At 39.6% G+C, this 20,110-nt stretch overlaps 1 protein-coding gene across 6 annotated transcripts in view; it reads right to left on the bottom strand.

Moving 5' to 3' along the window:
- Window positions 1-20,110, bottom strand: part of ITGAM (integrin subunit alpha M) — a 93,490-nt gene that overhangs the window by 17,208 nt on the left and 56,172 nt on the right. For 4 of the 6 annotated variants that reach the window (XR_012428811.1, XM_045381518.3, XM_045381513.3 and 1 more), the window contains exons 13-14: window positions 13,984-14,124; window positions 13,684-13,896 (exon numbers count right to left, since the gene is read on the bottom strand). Coding sequence is in view for 5 of the 6 variants with exons in the window: in XM_045381518.3 (XP_045237453.2) it covers window positions 13,684-13,896; window positions 13,984-14,124 (354 nt within the window). In the remaining variant the exon portion in view is untranslated. The remainder of the gene's footprint in view (window positions 1-13,683; window positions 13,897-13,983; window positions 14,125-20,110) is intronic. The other 2 variants (XM_045381514.3, XM_045381517.3) reach the window with 1 other exon arrangement.

Below are 20,110 nucleotides of genomic sequence, written 5' to 3'. Positions count from 1 at the left end.
GAATTCAATAGCACAAAAGGATCATACACCATGACCATGTGGGCTTTATTCCTGGCACACAAGGATGGCTCAACATATGCAAATCAATAAATGTGATGTACCACATTAACAGAATAAGGAATAAAAATAACATGATCATATCAATAAAAAAAAAAGAAAGCATTTAATAAAATTAAACATCTGCCTTAGCTTATTTGGTATAACAAATAACATAGACTGGATGGGTTACAAGCAATAGATATTTATTTCTCAGGGTTCTGAAGACTTGTGACATCCAAAATCAAGGGGCAAGCAGATTCAGTATCTGGTGAAAGCCTATTTTCTGGTTCATAGGCAACCATCATTTTGCTTTGTCTAAGTGCACTAATCCTATTCATGAGGGCCACACTCTTATGACCTAAACACCTTCCAAAGGTCCCATCTACAAATACCATCACACAAGGAATTAGGCTTCAACATAGGAATTCAACTTATGGCTTCAACATATGAATAGCAAGACACAAACATTCAGGCCACAGGAATAGCCACTCATGATTAAAAACCCTCAACAAACTAGAAATACAGGGAAATTACATCAACGTGATGAAGAACATAAATAAAAAGTGTCTGGTTAACATCATACCCAGTGGTGAAAAATTGATTTTACCACTAAAATTAGGAACAAGGCAAGGATGCCCACACTCACCACTTCTATTCAACACAGTACTGAAAGTCCAAGTCAGAGCAATTGAGCAAGAAAAAGATAAGAAACGCATCCAAGTTAGAAATAAAGAAAAAATTGTCCCTGTTTGCAATTGACATGATCTTATACATAAGAAACTTGTTACAAACACTCTACAAAAAAGTTATCAAATTTAATAAACAAATTTAGTAAAGTTATGGAATACAAAATGAACATATAAAAATTAGTTGTATTTCTATACACTAATGACGAACTATCTGAAAAAGAAATTAATCCCATTTACAATGGCATCAAAAAATAAAATACTTACAAGTTAATATAACCAAGAAGGTGAAAAATATGCGCACTAAAACTATAAAACATTGATGAAAGAAAATGAAGATAAAAATCAAGGGAAAGATATCTCATATTATGGATTGAAAGAATATTTTTTAAAGGTCCATACTACTCAAAGTGATCTATAGAGTCAATGTAATTCCTACCAAAATCCCAATGGCATTTCTTACAGAAATAGGAAAAACAATACTAAAATTACGAAGTCACGAAAGACCTCAAATAGCCAAGACAATCTTGAGCATATACAATAAAGGTAGAGGTATCACACTACCTGACATCAAAATACGCTACAAAGGTATAGTCAGCAAAACAGCATGACACTGGCATAAAAACTGAGACATTGACCAATGGAACAGTATAGAGAGCTCAGAAATGACCCCATGCATTTACAATCAACGAATTTTCAACAAAGGTGCCAAGAGCATACAATGGGAAAAGGACAGTCTTTTTAACAAATGGTGTTAAGAACACTGGATATCCACAGGCAGAAGAATAAAACTGAGCCTTTATCTCAAACCAAATACAAAAATCAAAAGCGTTGGGCTGGGAGCAGTGGCTCATGCCTGTAATCCCAGCACTTTGGGAGACTGAGGCGGGTGGATTACCTTAGATCAGGAGTTCGAGACCAGCCTGACCATCATGGTGAAACCCTGTCTCTATTAAAAATACAAAAAATTAGCTGGACGTGGTGGCAGATGCCTGTAATTCCAGCTACTTGGGAAGCTGAGGCAGGAGAATCTCTTGAACCCGGGAGGCAGAGGTTGCAGTAAGCCAAAATTGCACCATTGCACTCCAGCCTGGGCAACAGAGCTAGACTCTGTCTAAAATATAATAAAATTTAAAAATTAAAAAAAATTAAAAAGTGAGTTAAAGGCTTAAATGTAAGATCCAACACTATAAACTATTAGAAGGAAACATAGAGGGAAAGCTTTGTGATATTGGTCTGGGCAATTATTTTTTTATATGATCCTGAAAGCACAAGCAACAAAAACAAAAACAGACAAGTGGAATTGCATCAAACTAAAAAGCTTCTGCACAATGAAGGAATAATTAGCAGAGTGAAGAGACAACCTACAGACTGGAAGAAAATATTTGCAAACCATATAACTGATAAATGGTTAATATCCATAACATATAAACAACTCAATAGCAAGATAATAAATAACCCAATTTAAAAATGGGCAAAGAGGGTCGGGTTGGGTGACTCACGCCTCTAATCCCAGGACTTTGGGAGGCTGAAGCAGGTGAATCACTTGAGGTCAGGAGTTTGAGACCAGCCTGGCCAACATCGTGAAATGCCATTGCTACTAAAATACAAAAATTAGCTGGGTGTGGTGGTGGGCACCTATAATCCTGGCTACTCAGGAGGCTGAGGCAGGAGAATCACCTGAACCCAGAGGCAGAGGTTGCAGTGAGCCGAGTTCACGCCACTGGACTCCAGCCTGGGTGACAGAGTGAGACTGTCTCAAAATAAAAGAAAAAAAACTGCCCCGTACTACCACAGGAGGACCAGCCTAACCATTTGCTGCAAAAGTTGGCTGTAATTGATCTTGTGAAAACTACTATAAATTTCATATGCAACCAAAAAAGAGCCCATATAGCCAAGACAATCCTAAGCAAAAGAACAAAGCTGAAGGCATCACACTATCTGACTTCAAACTATACTACAAGGCTACAGTAACCAAAACAGCATGGTGCTGATACCAAAACAGATATATAGACCAATGGAACAGAACAGAGGCCTCAGAAATAACACCACACATCTACAACCATCTGATCTTCAACAAACCTGACAAAAACAAGCAATGGGGAAACGATTCCCTATTTTATAAATGGTGCTGAGAAAACTGGCTAGCCATATGCAGAAAGCTGAAACTGGGTCCCTTCCTTACACCTTATACAAAAATTTACTCAAGATGGATTGAAGACTTAAATGTAAAACTTAAAACCATAAAAACCCTAGAAGAAAACCTAGGCAATACCATTCAGGACATAGACATCGGCAAGGACTTCATATCTAAAACACCAAAAGCAATGGCAGCAAAAGCCAAAATTGATAAATGGGATCTAATTAAACTAAAGAGCTTCTGCACAGCAAAAGAAACTATCATCAGAGTGAACAGGCAACCTACAGAATGAGAGAAAATTTTTGCAACCTATCCATCTGACAAAGGTCTAATATCCAGAATCTACAAGGAACTTAAATTTACAAGAAAAAAACAAGCAACCCCATCAAAAAGTGGACCAAGGTTATGAACAGACACTTCTCAAAAGAAGACATTTATGCAGCCAACAAACATAAAAAAAAAAAAAAAAAAAGCTCATCATCACTGGCCATTAGAGAAATGCAAATCAAAACCACAATGAGATACCATCTCATGCCAGTTAGAATGGTGATCATTAAAAAGTCAGAAAACAACAAATGCTGGAGAGGATGTGGAGAAATAGGAACGCTTTTACACTGTCAGTGGAAGTGTAAATCAGTTCAACCATAATGGAAGACAGTGTGGTGATTCCTCAAGGATCTAGAACCAGAAATACCATTTGACCCATCAATCCCATTACTGAATATATACCCAAAGGATTATAAATAATTCTGCTATAAAGACACATGCACACATATGTTTATTGAAGCACTATTTACAATAGCAAAGACTTGGAACCAACCCAAATGCCCATCAGTGATAGACTGTATAAAGAAAATGTGGCACATATACACCATGGAATGCTATGCAGTCATAAAAGAGAATGAGTTCATATCCTTTGCAGGGACATAGATGAAATTGGAAACCATCATTCTCAGCAAACTAACACAGGAACAGAAAACCAAACACCACATGCTTTCACTCATAAGTGGGAGCTGAACAATGAGAACACATGGACACAGGGAGGGGAACATCACTGGACCCTGTTGTGGAGTGGGGATCAAGGGGGAGGGAGAGCATTAGGACAAATACCTAATGCATGTGAGGCTTAAAACCTAGATGACGTGTTGATGGGTGCAGCAAACCACCATGGCACTTGTATACGTAGGTAACAAACCTGCACGTTCTGCACATGTATCACAGAGCTTAACGTATAATTTAATTTTTTTTTTTTTTTTTTGAGACAGAGTCTTGCTCTGTTGCCAGGCTGGAGTGCAGTGGCACAGTCTTGGCTCATGGCAACCTCCGCCTCCTGGTTCAAGCAATTCCCCTGCCTCAGCCTCCCAAGTAGCTGGTATTACAGGCACGTGCCACCAAGCCCAGCTAATTTTTGTATTTTTAGTAGAGATGGGGTTTCACCATGTTGGCCAGGCTGGTCTTGAACTCTTGACCTCGTGATCCGACTGCCTAGGCCTCCCAAAGTGCTGGGATTACAGGCATGAGCCACTGTGCCTGGTCCAATGTATAATTTTAAAAACAAATAATAAATAAGTAAAACATGAAGATTTAAAAAAAAAAAAAAAAAGACTGCCCCCTACTACCACAGGAAGACCAGCCTACCCATTCACTGCAAAAGATGGCTATAATCGATCTTGTGAAGGCATTACTGAGCAGATCAAGATCTCTGCAAATGAACACTAAAGATGTTCTGAATAAATTATAGTCCGGCGGAGTGCAGTGGCTCACACCTGGAATCCCAGCACTTTGGGAGGCCAAGGTGGGAAGATCACTTGAGCCCAGGAATTGGAGACCAGCCTGGGAAACATAGAGAGACCCTGTCACTGCAAAAGAAATTTAAAAATTAGCCAAGCATGGCAGCATACACCTGTAGTCACAGTCAGGAGGCTGAGGCAGGAGGATCACACGAGCCTGGGAGGTCAAGGCTGCAGTGAGCCATGATTGCACCACTTCACTCCAGCCTGCGTGACAGACCAAGACCTTGTCTCAAAAAAAATAATAATAATAAATACATTTTAATCCAGTGGCATTTTAGTGTCTTTTTTGAAAACAAAAATTACATGTAATGTTACATTCTTGCCTGTTCTGTTGACAGCATTAATTGATCCATTGAATTTCTTTTCTTTTTTTTTTTCTTTTTGTGACACAACTTTTAGTCTCACTTGCATTTATGTGTGTTTTTCAGACCACAATTAATAATTATATTGAAAATGTAGCAGCAATTGTCTTGAAGTATGTTCATATATTATTGGACACTAACACTACATTGGACTCACTTGTGTGAACTCACTGTTAAACATGATTTAAAAGCCATTAAGAGTACCTTGCAGCCAGGCATGGTGGCTTACACCTGTAATCCCAGCATTTGGGGATGCTGAGACACGCAGATCACAAAGTCAGTAGTTCAAGACCAGACTGGCCAATATGGTGAAACCCCATCTGCACCAAAAATACAAAAATTAGCTGGGCATGGTGGCACATGCCTGTAATCCCAGCTACTCAGGGGGCTGAGGCAAAAGAATCTCTTGCCCAGGAGGCAGAGGTTGCAGTAAGCCAATACCATGCCACTGTACTCCAGTGTGAGCAACAGGGCAAAATTCTCCATCTCAAAAAAAAAGAAAAAAGAGCGCTTACCTTGCATTAGCACTCTTAAAAATGCTAATAGACATCACTATTAGCTGTGAAGGTTTGAGTTTCATATGTCCGCACTGATATTCTTATCAAAAATTTCTACATTAGCTTCAAATATTCAGTTTAAAACTCAAACTTTGAGATTTTTGTAGTTTTTAGTTGGTTCATTTTGAAAATTTAATATGTTGATGGAAGTTTTAAATTATCATCATTATTTTACAAAATGATGGAGGAGGAGCTAAAAATCCTTGTTAGTTAAGGGAATTATGAAGGGTCAAAAAACTTCCTCATTAGGACACAAGGAAAAAGGATGGCCTGCTAAATCATGCAAAAATGCTTTTTGGTACCTTGGATTAGTCATATAATAGCTATAGCAAGAAATAGATACCATGAACAGACCAATAACAAGCAGAGAGATTGAATCAGAAAGAGCCCAGGACCAGAAGGTTTCACAGCTGCATTTTAACAGACATTCAAAGAATTGGTACCAATGCTATTGATGCTATTCCAAAAGACGGAGAAAGAGGGAATCTTCCCTAAATCATTCTATAAAGCCAGTGTCACACTAATACCAAAAACAGAAAAGGACATAACAAAAAAAAGAAAACTACAGAACAATATCCCTGATGAACATAGAAGCAAAAATCCTCAACAAAATACTAGCTAACCAAATCCAACAGTACATCAAAAAGATAATACATCACGATCAAGTCGGTTTCATCCCAAGGATGCAGGAATGGTTTAACATATGCAAGTCAATAAATGTGACATATCACATAAACAGAATTAAAGACAAAAACTATGTGATCATCTCAATAAATGCAGAACAAGCATTTGATAAAATCCCTTTATGATAAAAATAAAGCTTTCAGTAAATTAGACATAGAGGGGACTTATCCCAAAATAATAAAAGCCATATCTGACAAACGCACAGCCAATTTCAGATTGAAGGGGGAAAAGTTGAAAGCATTCCCCCTAAGAACTGGAACAAGACAAGGATGCCCACTTTCAGCACTTCTATTCGACACAGTACTGAAAGTCCCAGCCAAACCAATCAGGCAAGAGAAAGAAACAAAGGGTTCCAAACTGGAAAAGAGGAAGTCAAACTAGAGCTGTTTGTCAATTATATGATCATTTACCTAGAAAATCCTAAAGGCTCATCCAAAAGATTCCTAGATCTGATAAACAATTTCAGTAGTCTCAGGTTACAAAATCAATGTATGCAAATCAGTAGCACTGTTGTACACCAACAATAACAAAGCTGAGAATCAAATCAAGAACTCAATCTCTTTTGTAACAGCTACAAAAATAAAATAAAATACCTAGGAATATAGTTAACCAAGAAGATGAAGCTCCATACAAGGAAAACTACAAAACACAGCTGAAATAAATTATAGATGACACAAACAAATGGACACATGCTCATGGATAGGAAGAATCAATATTGTGAAAATGACCATACTGCCCAATCTACAGATTCAATGCAATTCCCATCAAAATACCAACATCATTTTTCACATAACTAGAATAGAACAATCCTAAAACTCATATGGAACAAAAAAAGAAACCAAATAGCTAAAGCAATACGAAGCAAAAAGAACAAATCTGGAGGCATCACAGTACCAGACTTCAAATTATACTACAAGGTTATAGTTACCAAAACAGCATAGTACTGGTATAAAACTAGGCACTTAGACCCATGGAACAAAATAAAGAACCCAGAAATAAAGCCAAATACTTTCAGCCAACTGATCTTTTACAAAGCATACAAAAACAAATTGGGAAAAGGACACCCTATTCAGTAAATGTTGCTGGGAAAACAGGCAAATCACATGTAGAAGAATGAAACTGGATCCCCTTCTCTCAACTTATACAAAAATCAACTCAACATGGATCAAAGACTGAAATCTAAGACTTGAAATCATAACAATTCTAGAAGATAACATTGGAAAAACTCTTCTGAACATTGGTCTAGGCAAATAATTCATGACTAAGACCCCAAAAGCAAATGCAACAAAACCAAAAATAAATAAATGGGACCTAATTAAACTAAAAAGCTTCTGCACAGCAAAGAAATAATCATCAGAGTAAACAGACAACTCACAGAATGCAAGAAAATATTTGCCAACTACGCATCTGATAAAGGACTACTATCCAGAATCTATAAGAAGCTCAAACAAATCAGCAAGGAAAAACAAATAATCCCATCAAAAAGTGGGCAAAGGATATGAATAGACAATTCTCAAAAGAAGATATACAAACGGCCAACAAACATATGAAAACAATGCTCAACATCACTAATCATCAGGGAAATGCAAATTAAAACTACAATGAAATACCACCTTACTCCTGCAAGAATGGCCACAACTAAAAAGTCAAAAAACAATAGATCTGGCATGGATGTGGTGAAAAGGGGACACTTTTACACTGCCAGTGGGAATGTAAATTAGCACAACCTCTATGGAAAACAGTAAGGAGATTCCTTAAAGAACTAATAGTAGATCTACCATTTGATTCAGTAATCCCACTACTGGGTATCTACCCAAAGGAAAAGAAGTCATTATATGAAAAAGATACATGAACATGCATGTTTATAGCAGCACAATTCACAACTGCAAAGATATGGAACCAACCAACCTGTGGTACCCATCGACCAATGAGTGGATAAAGAAAACATTTTGTATATATATACACACACACATACACACACACACACACACACACACACACACACACCATGGAGTACTACTCAGCCATAAAAAGGAATGAAATAATGTATTTTGCAGCAACTTGGATGGAACTGGAGGCTATTATTGAAGTAACTCAGGAATGGAAAACTAAATATATGTTTTCATTTAAAAATGGGAGCTAAGCTATAAGGATACAAAGACAAGAGTGATACAACGGACTTTGAGGACTTGGAGAAGGGGAGTCTGGGAGGAGGTAAGAGACAAAAGACTATATATTTGGTACAGTGTACACTGCTTTGATGGCAAGTGCACTAAAATCTCAGAGTTCACCACTATAGAATTCATCCATGTAACCAAAAAACACCTGTACTCCAAAAAGCTACTGATTTTTTTTTAAATCATATAATAACTATAGTTCACTCAGTACTTGCTTAAATTTTAGATAATAACTATAGTCCATTCAGTACTTGCTTAAATTTTAGAAAAGCTATATAAATTACTGGTATATAACTTGAAGATTGCTCTGGCTGGGCGCAGTGGCTCACATCTATAATCCTAACACTCTGAGAGGCCGAGGCAGGAGGATGGCTTAAGACCAGAAGACCAGGCTGGCCAACATAGTGAGACTTCATCTCTACAAAAAATTGAAAAATTAGCCAAGCGTGGGGGTGCACACCTATATTCTCAACTACTTGGGTGGCTGAGAAGGGAGAATTGCTTGAGCCCGGGTGTCAAGGCTGCAGTGAGCTGTGATCTCGTCACTGCACTCCAGCCTGGGCAACAGAGGGAGACCCTGTCTCAAAAAAATAAAAAGAAAGCGACAGAGACAGAGAGAAAGAGAGAGAGACAGAGAGAGAGAGAGAGAGAGAGAGAGAGAGAGAGAGAGAGAGAGAGAGACAGAAAGAAAGAAAGAAAGAAAGAAAGAAAGAAAGAAAGAAAGAAAGAAAGAAAGAAAGAAAGAAAGAAAGAAAGAAAGACAGACAGACAGAAAGAAAGAAAGAAAGAGAAAGAAAAAGAGGATTGTTCTTCCTTAAGAAAGAGAGAGAAAGAGAAAAAGAAAGAAAAGATTGTTCTTCCTTAAGAAAGAAAGAGAAAGAGAGAAAGAAAAGATTGTTCTTCCTTTAAGAAAGAAAGAAAAGAAGAAAGGAAAGGAGAAAAGAAAGAAAAGAAAAGAAAAGACTGTTCTTCCTTTGGCTAATTAAGTAATGCCCTCACAGCACTAGATTGCATGGTGCACTTACTGGATAAACTCAATAGTGCCTCTAGTTGGGTTGATTGAGGATGTCTGAAAAGTGCTCACAGAGCCCAATGCCTGCTATTGCACAACAGATGAACATTTTCCTTTCTACACTGAGAATTTTCTTCTGTTTTTAGTGTGGTTTATTTTTGGCTCAGAAATAGTTGCTATGATGAAAATATTCCTTTGTTAGAAAAGACAGTAGCTACAACATCGTTTTGAAAGAACCATGAGCATGAGCTATTTTTAAAAGCCATAAGAAGTGGTTTGTTTATTTGTGAGGGTTAATTCTTGATTATGTTAACACTGTTTTATGATAAGGTGACTTTTTTAGATTCAAGTCAAAGAGGTTCTCTATTTTTATCATTACAGATCACAGTCACAACATAGTGAGTTCTGCATACTGACTCATGTACTGAAACCTTAAATAAGTTAGCAAGAAAAGCAATAGTTTTCTGAAGCCATGATATGGGTGATACACAGTTCATACTCGGATTATAATAAAGCTCTTCATAATTGTGAATTATAGAACACTACTTTTTATAAAACCATATTTTTAGGGATATTTAGGAGTGATATAGAACTGGTAAATTAGTAAAATAAGTTTTACTGGATTTTTGTATATAATCATCTCTAGTACTCTGGAAATTGAGGATTCATTATGCTGTGATCAACTTCAAATACTTTTTAGTTCCAAATATATGAGTTAATAAAACTTGCTTTTACGAGTATGTGCCAAATTGGGCAACATCAATGGATTTTCTAAAACAAATGTAAGTGTCTTTCATTTAATGTTATTTGACTCTAATAAAATGCAGGATTTTGTATATATAAATGACAAAGTTATAGTACTTAAAATAGTATGGTACTAGCATAAAGATAGACATATAGACCAATGGAACAGAATAGAGAGCCCAGAAATAAACCCATCCATATGGGTCCAACTGATTCTCCAAAATAATACCAAGAATATACAATGGGTAAAAGATACTCTCTTAGACAAATGGTACTGGGAAACTGGATATACGAATGCAAGATAATGCAACTTGACTCTTATATCATACACAAAAATCAATTAAAAATGAATTAAAGACTTCAATGAAAATGTAAAACATCTAGAATAAAACTCAGAGGAGAAGCTGTAAAGATGGTGGTTTGAGCAATGAGTTTATGGCTATGATACCAAAAGTACAGGCAACAAAAATAACCAAATCTGACTGCATCAAACCAAGTGAGACTTCTACAGAGCAAAGGCAACAATAAGCAAGGTAAAATATAACCTCCAGAATGGGAGAGAGTATTTGCAAACTATGTATCTGATAAGGGGTTAATCTCCAAAATACATAGTGAACTCATACAACTCAATAGCAAAATATCTAATAACTTTTTTTTTGAGACACGATCTCCCTCTGTCTCCCAGGCTGCAGTGCAGTGGCACAATCTCGGCTCACTGCAACCTCCGCCTCCCGGGTTCAAGTGATTCTGCTGCCTCAGCCTTCCGAGTAGCTGGGATTACAGGCCACCACAGCCCAGCTAATTTTTGTATTTTTAGTGGAGATGAGGTTTCACCATGTTGGCCAGGCTGGTCTCAAACTCCTGACCTCAGGTGATCCGCCCGCCTCGGCTTCCCAAAGTGCTGGGATTACAGGCATAAGCCACCGCGCTTGGCCTTAATAACTTAATTTAAAAATAGGCTTAAGGGCTTGAAGACACATTTTCTTCAGACACAAAAATGCCCAATAGATACGTGAAAAGATGCTCAACATCACTAATCATCAGGGAAATGCAAATCAAAGCCACAGTGAAATATCACTTGCACACCTGCTAGCCTCACTATTGTCAAAAAAAAAAAGACAAGTGTTAGTAAATACATGGAAAAATCGGAACCTTTGCACACTGTTGGTGAGAATGCAAAATGGTGCAGCCCTTAGGGAAAACAGTATGTAAGTTCCTCAAAAAATTAGAAATAGAACTACCATATGATTTAACAATCTTCCTTCTGGTTATTTGTCCAAAGGAATTGGGATTATGATCTCAAAGAGATATGAACATGCCCATGTTCATTGCAGCACTATTCACAATAGCCAGGATGTGAAAACAACCTAAATGACTATCAACAGATGAGGGATTTTTTCTCCCCTCTCTACCAGGAAATGATGGATTTTTTTAATGTGGTATATACACACAGTAGGATACTATTCAGCGTTAAAAAAGAAAGACATCAGCCTGGACAACATAGGAAGACCCCATCTCTACAAAAAAAAATAAAAATAAATTAGACAGGCAGAGTGGCATGGCCCACAGTCCCAGCTACTCAGGAGACTGAGGTGGGAGGGTCGCTTGAGCCCAGGAGGTTGAGGCTTCAGGGAGCCGTGTTTGCACTGCTGCACTCCAACCTGCATGACAGAACAAGACTTTGTCTCAAAAAAAAAAAAAAAAAAAAAAAAAAAGGAGGAGGAGGAGAAGAAAAAGAAGAAAGATATTCTTTCATTTGTGACAACATGGATGAACCTGGAGGACATTATTCTAAGTGAAATAAGCCAGTCACAGAAGGATAAATATGGCATGGTTTCACTTATATGAGTTATCTAAAATAGGCAAACTGGCCGGGTGCAGTGGTTCATGCCTGTAATCCCAACACTTTGGGAGGCCAAGGCAGGTGGATCACTTGAGCCCAGGAGCTCAAGACCAGCCTGGACAACATGGCAAAACCCAGTCTCTACAAAATATACAAAAACTAGCCAGGCATGGTGGTGTATGCTTACAATCCCAGCTACTCGGAAGGCTGAGACAGAAGAATCACTTGAACCCAAGAGGTAGAGGTTGCAGTGAGCCGAGTTGGTGCCACTGCACTCCAACCTGGGCGACAGAGTGAAACTTCGTCTCAAAAAATAAAAAAATAAGATAACCAAACTCATTGAAGCAAAGAATATAATGGTGGCTGCCAGGGGCTGGAGAACAATGAGGAGTTGCTAATCAATGGGTATACATTTTCAGCATGCAAGATGAAGTTCAAGAGATCTGCTGTACAACATTGCACCAATAGATGACAGTATTACATTGTGCATTTTAAAATCTGTTAAGATTTTAAATAAAAAAAAATTTTAAACATAAAGAAAGAAAAACGTGAGGCTGGTAAAAACCCAGAGACCAGAGGCCAGAAGACTAGACGGTCTCAGGTGGCTGTGGTGGGAAAGAGGATGACACAGGGAAGATGGAACCAGACTGTAAGGGTCCCTCTAGACAGTGAGCTCCACCTGGCAGGAGACAGAAAGCCAACTTACAGAGGAAAACAGTTGTCAGGGCCAGAATATAGGGTGACAAGTCATCAGAATGGGCTCCATGCTTTGCAAGACTCAGTGCAAAAATTGTAGGACCCCTTGTTGAAAAATTATTAAGAATTGAAGATGGCAATAGCAGAGCATGAAGCCAAGCACAGGGCCCTTCTGAAAGAGCGGCACGTGTGACTGCACAACTCCACATCTGTGAAGTGTGCAATACTGTAAGGTGGCCAACCTCATAGGTTTCCCAGGATGTGGGATTTCAGTGCTAAATCTGGGACAGAGCTAGGCAAACTAGAGCTCTTGGTCACCTTACCAGGACCAAGATTCAGAAGAAAGGAATGCCTGCATCCCAATACTGCTAGCTTGCCATGTGCCATCGCTGGGCCTTGCTCTACTCATCTACAAAGTGGGAGTGATGAGGCTATCATGTACCTCCTATTGCTGTAGAAATAATCAATCCGGAACTAAGAGTCTTTGAGATTTTTGTGAAGTGTGTGTGTGTGTGTGTGTGCATGCACGTGCAAGTCTGACTCTGTCACTCCAGCTGCTGGAATACAGTGGTGTGACCAGGGCTCACTGCAGCCTCAACCTCCCAGGCTTAAGCAATCCTCCGGCCTCAGCCTCCAGAGTAGCTGAGACCATGGGTGTGTGCTACCACACCTGGCTAATTCTTTTTCTCTTTTTTTTGGAGAGATGGGTTCTCACTATATTGCCCTGACTGGTCTTGAACTCCTGGGCTTAAACAATCCTCCCAACTCAGCCTTCCAAAGTGCTGGGATTACAGGCATGAGCCACCAGGCCCAGTCACATGTTATTATTTTTGAAGGTTCTGAAAGGAGTACTGTGAGAACTTATCTAGCAGCTGTGGGCACACTGAATTAGAAGGAGAAAGATCAACAAAGAGGCTACTGTCATGACAAGGACAGTGATCAGGTCTCACCTGGCTATGAGAGGAGCTGATGCCAAATCCTGAGGTTCCATGAAACAGGTAAACAGCACCCTGGTTGTCCTCCTCTCCTGGGGCCCCAATGGCCACATCCGTCAGCTTGTCTCCATTCACGTCCCCCAGCACTGTTAGGGCTGCCCCAAAGCGGCCCCAGGGTTGGCCCTGCTCCCCGTAGAGAACAGCATCACACTGCCACCGACCCCTCTGCTAAACACAAACAGTATCAGGCCCAAACTCAGGCGACCCCGCCACCCACACCGGGCCCCACCCAGCCCAGGTCCCATCACCACTCACCGCCCTGGGCAAGGGGCACACAGACACCTGGCCCCCTCGGGTCTGCTCATAGTAATAGGGGGCGCCGATGAGGACAAGGTCAGTGCTGCCGTTGCTGTCCACATCCACGGAGCAGAGGGAGGCCCCGAAGTAGGCGCCGATCTGAAAGAGACAGGGCCATAATCACACACCTCTTCCCACCTAAAGCAGATGTGGGGGTTTTCTCTCTGTGAAGAAAAGTTATGTCTGCTGGAGAATCCCTCTGGAGAAGATGTGATCTTCTATATGGTTCATGATAAATTATCATTTGAATGTGCTACCAGCTAAAGGAACCTATATAATAAGCCTGGCAGAGTGGTTTCTGCCTGTAATCCCAGCTACTCAGGAGGCTGAAGTGGGAGGATCCCTTGAGCCAAGGAGTTTAAGGCTGTAGTGAGCTTTGTCACCATTGCACTCCAGCCTGGGCAACAGAGCAAGACCCCAACCTCTAAGTGTGTGTGTATATATATGTATACACATATATATATATATGTTTTTAATAATTTAAAAGATAAAGAATAATTTAAAAGATAAAAACATATATATATATATGTTTTTAATAATTTAAAAGATAAAGAATAAAGAAGCCTATAGTAGAGTCAATGAGCAGTGCGTGAGGATTTACCCCAGATGGTATTCCTGGGAGATTATTAAGGCAGCAAAGAAGGATTTGGGTTGGAAAATACAGATAGAAAATTCTAGAAGAGCAGACAGAATACCACCCTTTCAATATATTAGGAATCTTAGGGGGGGGTAAAAAGTCAAAGTTGGCACTCTAATAAGGCTAATAACTGGCTTAGATTAAAAATAACTATTGCTACCCAGGAATATTTGTTGTGATATTAAGAAATGCTGTTTACCTACAAGTAAAAAGATGTTTCGAATATCTTCAAGGTCGATATGTAGAATTCATCCATAAAATTCACCTATTTAATCACCCATTCATTCATTCATTCATTCATTCATTCACCAAACGTGTTATTGCTAAGCACACAGCTGGGTAATAGAGAAACAGCGCCTTCCAGGGCCTGAGCTCAGTGCAGCCAGGTGGAGGGGAGGAGAGTAATCGATGGATTAACAGGGAGATGTGTACAGCAATTTCAAACTGGGACAAGTTCTAGGAAGGGAATGTGCAGGGGACATCATGCCACGGCTCTGCAAAGTGATTTCTGCCTCATACACCATTGAGGGATGATTCATTGATAATTCAATACAGGCATTTAAGCTTTATCCTAAAGTCAACAGAATTTTTATTGTTTTTTAGGTCAGATTTATTGGGGAAGAGTTTACATACAATAAAATTCAGGCTTTTAGTACATAGTTTTATGAGTTTTGACAAACATACAAAGTCATATAACTGGCCGGATGCCTCCCAGCACTTTGAGAGGCCAGTGGGTGGATCACCTGAGGTCAGGAGTTTGAGACCAGCCTGGAAATCATGGTGAAACCCCATCTCTACTAAAAATACAAAAATTAGCTGGGCATGGTGACTGTAATCCAGCTACTTGGGAGGCTGAGGCAGGAGAATTGCTTGAACCCAGGAGGTGAAGGTTGCACTCCAGCCTGGGCAACAGAGCAAGACTCTGTCTCAAAAACAATAAAGTCATATAACCAACACCACAGTCAAAACAGAAAATAGCTTCTTCATCCCCAAAATATTCCCTTCTGCCCCATCATAGTCAATCTCTCCCCTCCAACTACCAACATCTGGCAACCACTCAACTGTTTTCTGCTCTTATTGGCTTTTCTGGAATGTCATATAAATAGAATTATATTGTATGCGGCCTTTTTAATTTGGCTTCTTTCACCTACAATAATGCATTTAAGATTCATCTGTGTTGTCGCATGTATTAGTAATTTGCTCTCTTTTATTGCTGATTAGTATTCCCATTGTATAGGCGTGCCACAGTTGGTTTATCCATTTCTTAGTTGAAGGACATGTTGGTTTTTTCTAAGGGATGATTATTAATAGAGCGACCAGAAACGTTTGCATACAGGTTTTCATGTGGACATCTGTTTTCATTTCTCTTAAGTAAAGGCTTAGGAGGCTGGGCGCAGTGGCTCACACCGGTAATCCCAGCACTTTGGGAGGCTGATCACGAGGTCAGGAGATCAAGACCATCCAGGCTAATACAGTGAAACTCTGTCTCTACCAAATATAGAAAAATTAGCCAGGCATGGTGGCGGGCGCCTGTAGTCCCAGCTACTTGGAAGGCTGAGGCAGGAGAATGGAGTGAACCCAGGAGGCAGAGCTTGCAGTGAGCCAAGATCATGCCACTGCACTCCAGCCTGGGCAACAGAGTGAGACTCTGTCTCAAAAAAAAAAAAAAAAAGGCCAGGCGCGGTGGCTCAAGCCTGTAATCCCAGCACTTTGGGAGGCCGAGACGGGCGGATCACGAGGTCAGGAGATCGAGACCATCCTGGCTAACACGGTGAAACCCCGTCTCTACTAAAAAATACAAAAAACTAGCCGGGCGAGGTGGCGGGCGCCTGTAGTCCCAGCTATTCGGGAGGCTGAGGCAGGAGAATGGTCTAAACCCGGGAGGCGGAGCTTGCAGTGAGCTGAGATCCGGCCACTGCACCCCAGCCTGGGCGACAGAGCAAGACTCTGTCTCAAAAAAAAAAAAAAAAAAAAAAAAATCCTTAGGAGGGAAGTTGCTGGTATGATAACCATATGTTAAACTTTTAAAGAAATTCCTGGCCGGGCGCGGTGGCTCAAGCCTGTAATCCCAGCACTTTGGGAGGCCGAGACGGGCAGATCACGAGGTTAGGAGATCGAGACCATCCTGGCGAACACGGTGAAACCCCGTCTCTACTAAAAAAAATACAAAAAACTAGCCGGGCATGGTGGCGGCGCCTGTAGTCCCAGCTACTCGGGAGGCTGAGGCAGGAGAATGGCGGGAACCCAGGGGGCGGAGCTTGCAGTGAGCTGAGATCTGGCCACTGCACTCCAGCCTGGGCGACAGAGCCAGACTCCGTCTCAAAAAAAAAAAAAAAAGAAATTCCTTATTTTGAATTAATTTTTATATGGCGTGAGGTATCAATAGAAGTTTATTTTTATTTTTTTACTATGAATGTCCAATTGTTCGAGAACCGTTTGGTGAAAAACTCTTAAACCATCTTTGCACCTTTATTGCAAATTAATTGATAAAGTGTGACATTAATGTAAAATGTGTGGGGAGGAGAAGTTAAAGGGTCGAGTTTTTGTATGTGGTCAAAGTTGTTATTAGCTTGGCATAGACTGTTATAACTAAAAGATGTTTTATGTAAGCCTCATGGTATCCACAAAGAAAAAAAAAAAAACTGTGGTAGATACACCAAACATAGAAAAAGGAATCAAAACATATTAACAACAAAAAAAATCAAATCACAAAGGAAGACAGCAAGAGAAGAAGGAAGAATGGAACAAAGGAACTACAAAGCAGACAGAAAACAATAAACAAAATAGCAATAATAGTCCCTTACCTGCCAATCATTAATTTATATGTAAATGGATTAGATTCTCCAGTCAAAAGACATAGAGTGGCTGAATGGATTTTGTAAAATCCAACTATAAGCTGCCTATAAGAAACTCAATTTAGATTTAAGATCACACATAGGCTGAAAGTGGAAGGATGGCAAAAGATATTCCATGCAAATGATAACCAAGGGAGATCAGGGAGAACTATGCTTATATCAGAAAAAATAGATCTTTCCTTAAAACTGCCACAAGAGACAAAGAAAGTCATCATATAATGATAAATAAGTCAATTAATCAAAAGAATATAACAATTGTGAAGATATATGTACTCAACATCACGGCACCTAAATACATAAAGCTAATATTACTAGAACTGAAGGGAGAAGTAGGCAGCAATACAATAATAGTATTATCATTATTATATTCTAATAATAGTAGGGAACTTCAATATCCCACTTGCAACAATAGTTCAGAGAGACAGAAAATCAATAAGGAAACAACAGACTTGGACAATACTATAGACCAGATAGATCTAACAGACATTTACAGAACATTCCATTCAGTAGCAGCAGAATACACAGTCTTTTCAAGCACATGTGGAACATTTTCTTTTTTTTTTTTTTTTTTTTTTTGAGACGGAGTCTCGCTCTGTCGCCCAGGCTGGAGTGCAGTGGCCGGATCTCGGCTCACTGCAAGCTCCACCTCCCGGGTTCACGCCATTCTCCTGCCTCAGCCTCCCGAGTAGCTGGGACTACAGGTGCCCGCCACCTCGCCCGGCTAGTTTTTTGTATTTTTTTAGTAGAGATGGGGTTTCACCGTGTTAGCCAGGATGGTCTCGATCTCCTGACCTTGTGATCCACCCATCTCGGCCTCCCAAAGTGCTGGGATTACAGGCTTGAGCCACCGCGCCCGGCCTGGAACATTTTCTAAGTAGATCATATGTTAGGCCACAAAACAAGTCTTAAGAAATTCAAGATTTAAATCATATCAAGTATTGGCCAGGCACAGTGGCTCACGCCTATAATCCTAGCACTCTGGGAGGCCAAGGTGGACAGATCACCTGAGGTCAGGCGGTCAAGACCAGCCTGACCAATATGGTGAAACCCCGTCTCTACTAAAAATACGAAAATTAGCCACGCTTGGTGGCGGCCACCTGTAATTCCAGCTATTCAGGAGGCTGAGGCAGGAGAATTGCTTGAACCTGGGAGGTGGAGGTTGCAGTGAGCCAAGATTTTGCCACTGCACCTGGGTGACAGAGCAAGACTCTATCAAAAATAAATTTTAAAAAAATAAATAGATAAACAAATCATATCAAGTATTTTTTCTGACCCAATGGTTATGACACTAGAAATCAACAAGAGGAAAATTTTAAAAGTCAAAAATAGGTGAAAATTAAACAACAAATTGCTGAACAACCAGTGGGTCAAAGAAGAAATCAAAAGAGAAATCAAGAAATATCTTAAGAAAAATGATGATGAAAACACAACATACCAAAACTTACTGGATGCAGAAGAAGCAGATTTAAGAGGGAAGTTCATAGAGTTAAACACCTACATTAAAAATCACCTAAATATTGATTGATCATGTCTGGTGGTATGGAAATTTTTTGTTTTATTCTTATAACATGTTTGTGTTTTCTGATTTCTACATGATGTTGCATTCCATTTATAATAAAAATAAAAAACACAATTTCACTTTAATTTTGATGGAAGGAAGGAAGGAAGGAAAGAAGGAAGGAAACAACTTAACTTTACACATCAAGGAAATAGAAAAAGAAAAAAAACTAAACTCAAAGTCAGCATAAGAAATAAATGATACAGATCAAACCAGAAATAAATCAAATAGCGGCTAGAAAAATAATAGAAAATGTCAATAAAATTGAGAGTTACTTTTTATTTATTTTTTATAAAGGTGGAGTCTCACTATGTTGCCCCAGCTGGTCTCAAACTCCTGGGTTCAAGCGATCCCCTCACCTCAGCCTCCAAAGTGCTGGGATTACAGCTGTCAGCCACCACACCTAGCCAGAGTTGCTTTTTTAAAAAGATAAATGAAATTGACAAACCTTTAGCTAAACTAAAGAAAAAAAAAAACAAAAAACTCAAGTAAGTAAAATCAGAAATGAAAGAGGAGGTGTTACAAAGGATCATGAGAGATAACTATGAACAATTTAATACCAAAAAATTAGATAAACTGGAATAAATGGATAAAATTCTAGAAAAATACAACCTACCAGGACTGAGTCAAGAAGAAATTTAAAAATCTGAAAAGACCAGTAATAAGTGAAGACATTGAACCAGTAATCAAAAACCTCCCAACAAAGAAAAGCCCAGGACCTGATGCTTCATAGGTGAATGCAAACATTTAAAGAATTAATGTTGCCAGGCGCAGTGGCTCATGCCTGTAATCCCAGCACTTTGGGAGGCCAGGGTGGGTGGATAACTTAAGGTCAGGAGTTCAAGATCAGCCTGGCCAACATGGTGAAACCTTGTCTCTACTAAAAATACAAAAATTAATCGGGCATGGTGGTGAGCACCTGTAATACCAGTTACTTGGGAGGCTGAGGCAGGAGAATCACTTGAACCCAGGAGGCAGAGGTTGCAGTAAGCCAAGATTGTGCCATTGCACTCCAGCCTGGGCTACAAGAGCAAA

The sequence above is a fragment of the Macaca fascicularis genome, chromosome 20 (genome assembly GCF_037993035.2).
Source record: "Macaca fascicularis isolate 582-1 chromosome 20, T2T-MFA8v1.1".
NCBI classification, from domain to species: domain Eukaryota; kingdom Metazoa; phylum Chordata; class Mammalia; order Primates; family Cercopithecidae; genus Macaca; species Macaca fascicularis.
This window is presented reverse-complemented; position numbering and strand designations above follow the sequence as displayed.